At 47.1% G+C, this 9,382-nt stretch overlaps 1 protein-coding gene across 1 annotated transcript in view; it reads right to left on the bottom strand.

The window, feature by feature from the left end:
• Positions 1-532: 532 nt before the first annotated feature.
• The window catches only part of F11r (F11 receptor), a 28,955-nt gene continuing 20,105 nt past the window's right edge, over positions 533-9,382 (bottom strand). The window contains exons 2-10 of the mRNA XM_052737630.1: positions 4,621-4,689; positions 4,408-4,515; positions 4,060-4,206; positions 3,582-3,784; positions 3,340-3,442; positions 3,097-3,204; positions 2,729-2,741; positions 2,417-2,468; positions 533-2,295 (exon numbers count right to left, since the gene is read on the bottom strand). Coding sequence (XP_052593590.1) covers positions 2,260-2,295; positions 2,417-2,468; positions 2,729-2,741; positions 3,097-3,204; positions 3,340-3,442; positions 3,582-3,784; positions 4,060-4,206; positions 4,408-4,515; positions 4,621-4,689 — 839 coding nt within the window. The 3' untranslated portion in view covers positions 533-2,259. The remainder of the gene's footprint in view (positions 2,296-2,416; positions 2,469-2,728; positions 2,742-3,096; positions 3,205-3,339; positions 3,443-3,581; positions 3,785-4,059; positions 4,207-4,407; positions 4,516-4,620; positions 4,690-9,382) is intronic.

Here is a 9,382-nt window from a genome sequence, read left to right as displayed (position 1 = left end):
GGATTGGCCCATCTCCCATTCTCAAATATTTAATATAACTCAAGGTCAAGGGGAATCCAATGCCCTCATTTGGCCTCCTTGGCACCTGCATATACCCACACACATATACATAATTTAAAATTAAAAACTAATGTTTCCAAGAGACAACAGACACCCCTAATTGCAAATAACAAGACTACCATGAAAATTTTAGATATTCAAGTCACTTTTGGAGTCCCAATTATTTTTCTTAATTGCATCTGTCTTTCATTTTTATTTTTTTTTTCCTTTGTTTTGAAAAAAGGTCTCAAGTAGCCCAGACTGGCCTCAAACTTGCTGTTTAGCTGAGGATGACCTTGAACTTCTGATCCTCCTGCCTCTGCCTCTCAAAGGCTAGGATCACAAGTGTGCACAACCCCACCTGATTTTATGCAGTGTTGGGGGATTCAGCCCAGGGCTTCAGGCATGCTAGACAAGCACTTACTAACTTAGCTTTATCTCCAGTCCAGGAGTCCCAATTCTCTTAGTGCCGAACTTCAGGATTTAAACAAAATCAATGTGAAAAATAAACATTTATTACAAAGATTAGTTCTGACATTGTAAAATGAAAGTAGATATGGAATTTCCAAGGGATGCTGTAACCTGGAGAGGTGAACTCCAAAACTGTTCACTTGAATCATACTCATCAAAAGCCCCTGGGGGAGTTATCTATCTCAAAGGGTGAAGGGGCAATGAATCTACCCTTACCCTCCCCCCATCCTATCCCCAACCATGACAACAAACTGAAACATACTTGAAATCATCTTATGTTTACTGAACTATTTCAAATCTTTCTTTTATTGTTCAATTGGATCTTATTTCCTCTGGAAAACTCTTTATTGGTGGAAGACCCTTAAGTGAGTGCTTAAGTTTCCACAGGCTCAAAGGGGCTCAAAGGGAAGAAAGCAATGACTACCAGACCTTTCTTGCTAATTCCTGCTGTCTCAAACATTACAGTGGTTCTTCAAATGATCAGAGAACTCCCCCTTAGAAGCCTTAGGGATGTCCATTATGCACATCGGACAGGACAGTGGATGGGCACTTTCTTCCTCCACTTGACCAAATGGCCAAGCAGAACCCACCCACTTCCTCCCAGCACAGCCCCAGCTTCACCCCAGCAGTAGGCGGCCATGGGACTCCGTTCTGATGTCCTGAAGTGTTGCCTTGAGCTAAGAAAATAGTCCTGGGGCCAGCCACAGGTTGATGGGAAGCAGAACTTTCAGGTATTTTCCTGTTTATACAAAGGAGCCCAGAGTCCCTTAAAGATCTCATTCCCCTACTTCCAACAAAAATAAGTTTGACAAACCAAATTTTTATTTCCAGCAACATCTGTCTAATATAAACAAACAGAAACACAACCTTGCCAAAAAGCTAGGAAGCCCTTCTGTATAAGAACCATTCAGTACACACCTCTCTCTCTCTCTCTCTCTCTCTCTCTCTCTCTCTCTCTCTCTCTCTCTCTCTCTCTCTCTCTCTCTCTCTCTCTCACACACACACACACACACACACACACACACAGCCCAGCCCACCAAAGAGCCAAGACTATAATGCACGCCATCTCCACAGCCCACCCACATTTTACAAGGGTCTGTGCAGTTGTTCCAGCCAAGGGACGAGTGACTGACAGCTACTAGTCGCAGCCTTTTCTTTAGATCAGTAGTTTAAATCTTTCTTACTCCAAGTCTCTTGGGAGATTACTAAGCTCTCCCTCCTCGTACAGACATGGTGTCAGTTTGCTTGTATCCAGGAGAATCCCAGTGGCACATTTTGTGGGGATAGAAGGCTCCAGAGACCAAAGAGCTGAAGTCACCACCAAACATTTCAGCCCCTCCTTTCTCCAGTCCCTACTCTAGAGCAGCTGGCACCCATCCTCATCAGGAAAGGAGAAAGCTAGTGAATTGGGCTTTAAGTCCTTATTCAAAGGCCATTACAGCCAAGTACTAGTTTCAGGTTCCTGTCAGTCCAGTCATTTTGGCTGTCTAGTCTAGGACTCTTGTCCCATTCCCATAAGAATGGGAAATGAAACTTTGTAACTAGTCTCAGGCCACCCAGTGGTGGTGGGCAGGAAAGAGGAGGGAGAAATAGCTGACGTTATTGAAATCATATCCTAGCTAAAATAAAAGCAAGGGGTCCTGTGGGACCTAGAAGACATTGAAGGCATCCTGTGCAGCTACAGCCAGCGGGGGGGGCTGGAACCTGTAGCACCTGAGTAAGGCAAGAGAACAGATGAGCTGCAGCAGGTCACACCAGAAATGATGAGGTCTGTTTGAATTCCCCCTAGGGAAAAAAAAAAAACATCCAGTCGACTCCAGTCTCATTTTGCTCATCAACACACAAACAGGCTAGAAACTTCTACTTGATGGGGAAAGCCTGTCCTCCTCTGGGCAGGCACACTCACCTCACTTCGAGCACTCGGCTGGCTGTAAATCACCTTTTTACCCGGTGCAGTCCTGAGGGAAAACCAGAAATGGGGAGACACTCAGGCCCCAGCAATTAATGGATCCTTGCCAGTATCAGGGGCCAATATGTAAAACTTTGCAGAAAAACCGAGTGCAAGGTGTTGGCAGGAGACAGGAACAGAAGTCCAGGTGTCATACCCTCTGAAGCCACTGCTTCCACATTACTCCCCCTTCCCCACTCCCAGGGCTCAGCTCCAAACCACACACATCCATGTTTTCATGAGAGAACCCTGGGACAGCATCATGCTCACCCTTTCTTTGCTCCTGAAAAAGAAAAAAGAGAGACCGAGACCATGATTGCTATCAGAATAGAATGTAGAATGGCATGGGAATTAGGAGGAAGTAGCATGTGGTTTTTGATATGAGCTAGATCAAGTTATTCATGCTCTTTAGGAAAATGGTACCAGCACATGGAGCATGGTTATCAGGGTCCATATTCAGATGGCACCCACAAACCATGCAAGGACAAAGACCTTCTAGCTGGGTACAGTAGCACTGGCTACTGTGCTCAGCACTTAGAAGGCTGAGGCAGGAGGATCACTATGAGTGGGAGGGCAGAGTTTCAGGCCAGCCTGGGCTATCACAAACAAACAAGCTTCTAGGGGGGGTAAATACTTACTTTCAAAGTATCCTCGGCTATAAGCAAACCAGACGCCAAAAATCAAGACTCCAAGGAGAATCAACGTTACCAGGACAGCGGCCACGATGCCCCCCACGTTCAGCTCCACTGTGGGACACAAATGAGACGTCAGGCGCCTTGCTAAGCGGCTGTGGTGCTGACAATACTGTCAGTAACCACATGAAAATCAGCCTCTGATCATACCCAGCTCCACTCCCAGGCCGCAGCCGCACTCTTACTCACCAGCATCCACGTGGACAGCCTCTGACCTCATGGCCGTCCCAAACCCATTCTGAGCTTGACAGTAGTATTCACCGCTATCGAAGGCTGTCACGGGATCAAAGACCTGGAGGAAAGAGAGTGAATAAGTCAAGCACCTTAACTGTCGTTAGTCCTCGGACCCTGTTAGCCCCGATGCTTCTTCCTTCCCACTCTCGGGGGTTCCACGACTGCCCCCCCTACCGTTCACCTCTCCGCTTTCATACCAGGTCCCCTGACTTTGGATCAACGGTGTAGGAAGAATTGATGAAGGCACGGGTTTTCTTGGCATCTGTAAGCATGTCTATCCCATCCCTGAACCAGGAATACTCAGAAGGCGGGGAACCGTCTTGTTCTGAGCAGGTCAGCACTGCCCTGTTCCCAATGGTGAGAGAGGAGGGGATATTGACCGTCGGCTTGGATGGAGGCACTAGGGAGAGAGGAAAGAAAAAGGCGCTGAACACAAGGGCAGAAGGGTTACAATGAGTGTAACAATGAGGTAACAAACTAGGATGACACTCTCAACCCATCAGCTGGAGGTGCCACCTGTATGTCCTTAGTTCCCACGGGGAGGAGGGGAACACACACACACTCACCCCCTCTATATCCTCACCATCCGCAAACGAGGCCTAAAGCTTAGCAGTCTGCTATCAGGTTTAGGGAAGCAACTGGTTTTAAGCCGACATGAGGTTATATGGCACCTACCAAGCACAGTGAGGTGGATGTCGACCTCCCCATAGTTCTGGCCGCCACCCTCAGAGACCATACAAGTATACTCTCCCGTGTCTTTCCGGGTCACCGAACTGAACGTGATGCCACTGGATGAGAAGGTAACGCGGTCTGCATAGGAAGCTACCAGGGGATGGAAGCAGAAGAGACATGGTAAACTGGACAGCAAAGAGAAGGCGAAGGTGGTACCCAAGTGCATCCTTTATCCTCCGCTAAAGGGAAGTCCTCAGAGCCTGGAGCTCCAGGCCCACCCCCCACCTCGGGAATCCAGGCTGGGCAGTGCCAATGGCCGTGCAACCTTAGCCACTGGGACAATTAATTTACCTGTGATCTGGCTGTTATAGCATACAAACGTGGTTGTGCCCCCCTGGACGAACTTCCACTCCACTCGGGGAGAGGAGAAGCCTGAGTAGGTGCAGGACAGCTTGACAGCTGCAGAGAGGGCAGAAATGAGAGAGAGAAAGGAGGAGCCCCCAACCACAAGCTACGTCCTCCCAACCCCCACCCTGCCGCCCTCCACCGCTCTGCCCCACTCACAGTTATCCTCAGCAACTTGGACGTCGGGTTGAGAGGTGTACACTGAACCCTTGCCTTGTACCAGAGAGCCTGAGAAGAGAGGAGAGGGACCCCATCAGCGGGCAGAGTTGCCACAGGGTAGGAAAAACAGAGTTAGGAGATGAGGCTGACAGCTTAAGGTGAGGGAGGGTCAAGCTGGCCAGTATCCTAAAGACGTTTAATGTGTTGTTACAACGGCAGGCAGGCCAGTACTACTTCTATCAATGGAAATAAAACATTTCTTTCAAATACAACTTCTTTTATTTTTAGTGGCTTCCTCTATGGCTCCCAGTACTCGAATTACATTCCTACTGGTCCAAAGGGAGCTCAGAGGAAGCCCTACAAAACACTGTAGCCACTTGTCCAATCAATCCTGGAAGGAAGCCAGCTAGCCAGCAAGCTGGAGGCAAGGCAGCCTGGGGAAGCAAGGATGGGTAATTAGGATAAAACCATGACTTGACATCTGTAGAACATGAGCTGTTACACTGTTTGATCCTTGAAACAAGCATGACGTATCAGCAGGACAAGAGCTGATAGGTACTTGCCGAATGGAGAAAGAAAAGAAAAGGTAGTGTGGGCTGGGGGTAGAGACAGGAGGAGCCAGGAGGCGAATTAAATAACATGGGAGTGGGGGAATCATCAGAGTTCACAGTAAAGTCCCCAAACTAGTGACAGGGGACTCTGTGGACACACACACACACACACACACACACACACACACACACACACACACACACACACCCTCCTTTGTGTTTTCAAAGTTCAAATTTACAAAGAATGTGTTTATTTATTTACAGCTCTAAGTCAGAGGCCCTAGACAAATGCAGAATGTACAGTGCAAGCATGTCTACTGCGTTCCAGTACGCTTTCCTTTATTTACCTACCCACAGAACCTGGCCTCTCAGATATCTTGGCCTCTGAGGTCTCATTCCCTATCTGAAATGTAAGAGTTTGAACAAGATGGTCTCCAAACTCCTGTTTCTCTCCACACTCTCTGACATCACTGTTTAAAGAGTATCTTCTTTGTTTCTGCAGGGCTGGGGATCAAAGGCAAGGCCTTGAACATTACAGGCATGCGCTTTACTACGGAGTCACACCCCCAGCCAGGCCTACAGAGTATCTTTACATGCACTGATTTCAATCAGACACAATTAGTCCAGATGCTATTTTCTGTTGGGTTTTGTTGTTTTGTTTTTGAGAAAGGATCCCACTGTACACCAGAGCAGCCTTGAACTCCTTGACCATCCTGTCCTTACCTCCCTAGCACTGAGATTATAGGTGTGTAATGCATCTTCTCAACTCCAGATCTGGGGAATCTCTGAAGGACCATTCCTGTTTCAAATCTCCCTGTAGAGTAGGCAACTCTCTCTCTGCCAGACGTTGTACCCTTCTCCTTTTCATAGTGTAGATCCCAAGAGCACTCCCTAATAAATGACATCTCAGATATATGACTGTTTTGCCTGCACGCATCTGTATGTACTGGGTCAGAAGAAGGTACCAGATCTCCTAGAACTAGAGTTAGAGACAGTTGTGAGCTGCCAAGTAGACACTGGAATTGAACACGGGTCCTCTGCAAGACCAGCAAGTGCTCTCAGCCTCCAAGCCATCTCTCCAGTTCCTCAGGTGCTACTCTTAAAAAGTCAAGACTCATTGATCTATAAATTATTTCTAATACTATCACTTTGCATATTTTTCATTGTAGAGTTGTTGGTTGGTTGGTTTTGGTTTTTTTGAGACAGGGTTTCTTTGTGTAACAGCTCTGGCTGTGCTGGAACTCACTATGTAGACCAGGCTGGCCCTTAACTCACACGGATCGGCCTGCCTCTGCCTCCTAAGTGTAAAGGCATGTGTCACCACCGCCCAGCTCATTATAGTTTTAATATTGAATTCATACTCTCTGTAACAACAGATCTGGAAATTAAATCAAATAGCCCTCATTAAACTGGAATATCTTCCTGGGGATATGATTAAAAGCTCAGTTAAAGGCTGTTCCCACTAGATGATGCAAGCATAACCACCAGAGTTTGGTCCCTAGAGCCTACATCAAAGTGGAGGGAGAGAACCAACTCCACAAAGTTGTCCTTTGACCTCCACACGTGTGCACACACAAATAATAAACTTTAAAAATTCTAATGTATCTGTAATCCTATCATTTGGGAGGCAAAGGCAAGAAAACTAATGCAAGCCTGGTCTACATGGTTGAGTTCCAGGCCAGCCTGGTCTACACAGTAAGTTCCAGGCCAGAGACTGGTAGCTCACAAGTCATCCCTGCCTGAATGCTGGGAACCTTGTTCTACAAAGGCTCTGAAGTTTTGCAATTTGCCTTCTATGATGCTTGAACCAGATATCAAGAGGAATGAAGACCTTACTGCCCCAGCGGCTGGCCCACAGGCTCATAGCTACAGAGCACCGCCTTGCCCCAGGACCACCTCTCCACCGGGGCTAGGGGCGGCAGAGACCATTATTTGACGATGACAGGAGGGGGTGATGTAAAGCCCCCACTCTACTTCCCAACTCTCCTACGCTCCCTGCGTGTACTAGGCGGACATGTCAGTACACCTCAGCCCCTCCTCCCTCTGCCCAATCTTGTATCCGTCCCCTCCTTTCCACAGGTGTGAATCCCAAAAACACTCTGTAATAAAGTGTCTTGTATAACAACTGATATCTCGGAGTCAGCTTCGCAAGAACCCAACCTATGACACCACCCAAATTATGAGCAAACATCTAATTAAACTACTGAAAAGCAGGCTCTGAAATTCACACACACACACACACACACACACACACACACACACACACTCACTCACGAACACACACACACACACTACAATGTACGAATGTTAGTTATTCTTCACCGTTTTCGATGTTGAATGAAGTTTTTAATTAATAAACTAATTGATTAATTAGGAGTGTGTGTGTACATGCTGGGGCAAGAACGCGGACGGGTCAGTACACAATTTTTTGGAAATCATTTCTCTCCTTCCACCTAGCAGACAACGTCTCTCATCTCTGCCACCGTGCCGTTTTCCAGGCTAGCTGGCCAAATCTGGTTTTTACATGGGTTCTGGCCATTGAACTCGGGTCAGGCTTACCTGCTGGGCCATCTCCCCAGCCCCTATCACTGTTTTTGAGTCCTTTAAAACTATGAGATCAAAAAGACACTCAGGGATTATATCACATATATACATAAAAACCCCGGGCCACAGGCACACTCCCCTCTTGATAATCATGACGGACACAACCTGCTTCATGTTCTCACCCGTGAAATACAGGAACCTGCATCTCAGTGTCTATCCAACTCCCTCCACTGCAAATGCCTGTTGGCTGTGACCCACCTGCACCGAGACTCAAAAGTCTACTGTGGGTAGGTGAGTTGGCTCGAGAGAGTCCAGTCACTTGTTACCAAGCCTGAGTTCAATCCCCAGGTCCCACATGGTAAAAGCAGAGAACCAATTCCAATGCACCATGACTTAGGTGTACACACACACACACACACACCAAAATTTTTTAAATTTAAAAATAAAAACTAATTAATTAATTAATGCCTACTGTGCCTGCCTATGTCCCCCATGATTCAAATCCAGCCTCAGCACCATGCTCTTCCTACTCATCCACCAAAGACACCACAACCAATGCAGCCCGTGTTCCCCTTCTCATTCCTTTGCGTGCCTCTGGAACCAGACCACCTATGTGCAAGTCCCAGCTCTGTTTCCTACTTGACTGTGTGACCCAGGCAGGCCACCGTAGCCATTTTGAAGATTCTGGCAGTCTGTAAAATGGGGACAACAACTGTTTCTACGTCAAGGTGAGAGGGTTAAAGAGGGCAATACAAATAAAGTGCTTCGCCCAGCATGGTGGCACACATCCTTAATCCCAGTCCTGGGGAGGCAGAGGCAGGTGAATCTTTGTGAGTTCTCGGCCAATCAGAGCTACCCAGTGAAACCGTCTCAAAACAAACAATAACAAACTCCAAAGTGACAGCGTGTGACCCACGAGGACCCAAACAAGCACCATCTTATCACACCACCCACCCACAAGCTTTCCTGTTCACACCTCCTCCTGACATTGACACGTCTTCAACGGGACATTTAATTAAGCAGTAAGTACTACAGGAGGAAGGCTTATACCCCAGCCCACCAAATCATCTCCCTAGTCACTGTAACTGCTTTGGGAAGACATCCCCTTCTCTATCACTTTCACGGATAGAACAGCAGAATTGGGGACTATCCCTCGTGGACACCCATCTACAACAGGATGAATCATTTGCCTGCCCATCCTTGCCTCTATTTTCTCCCTGGCCTCATCATAACTCCCCCACCCCTCCCCTTTTCTTTTTTAACGTAACCTCTGATCCTCCTACTCACTCTTACTAATGCACATGATAAATCAAAACAAGGAAATTCCATTCTAAAGTTTTACTTAAAAAAAATAAAATAAAATCTATTTTTAAAGCCAGGCCTAGTGGTACACGCCTTTTGTCCCAGCACTTGGGATGCAAAGGCAGGTGGATCTCTGAGTTCGAAGCCAGCCTGGTTTACAGAGCAAGTTCCAGAACAGCCAGGGCTACACAGAGAAACCCTTTCTCAAAACAAACGAACAAAATCTATTTTTTGGTGATCTTATTTCTTTTTCTTTTATGTGGATGAGTGTTTTGTCTGCATGGATGTCTGTGTACCATGTGTGTGCCGTGCCCATACAGGCCAGAAAGAGGGAGTCAGATTCTCCATTAGCCATCCCTATCCCT

This window comes from Peromyscus californicus, unplaced genomic scaffold, assembly GCF_007827085.1.
Source record: "Peromyscus californicus insignis strain IS unplaced genomic scaffold, ASM782708v3 Scaffold_14__1_contigs__length_90479793_seg_2, whole genome shotgun sequence".
NCBI lineage: Eukaryota > Metazoa > Chordata > Mammalia > Rodentia > Cricetidae > Peromyscus > Peromyscus californicus.
Note: the sequence above shows the minus strand (reverse complement) of the source record. Positions and strands in the feature narration are given on the sequence as shown.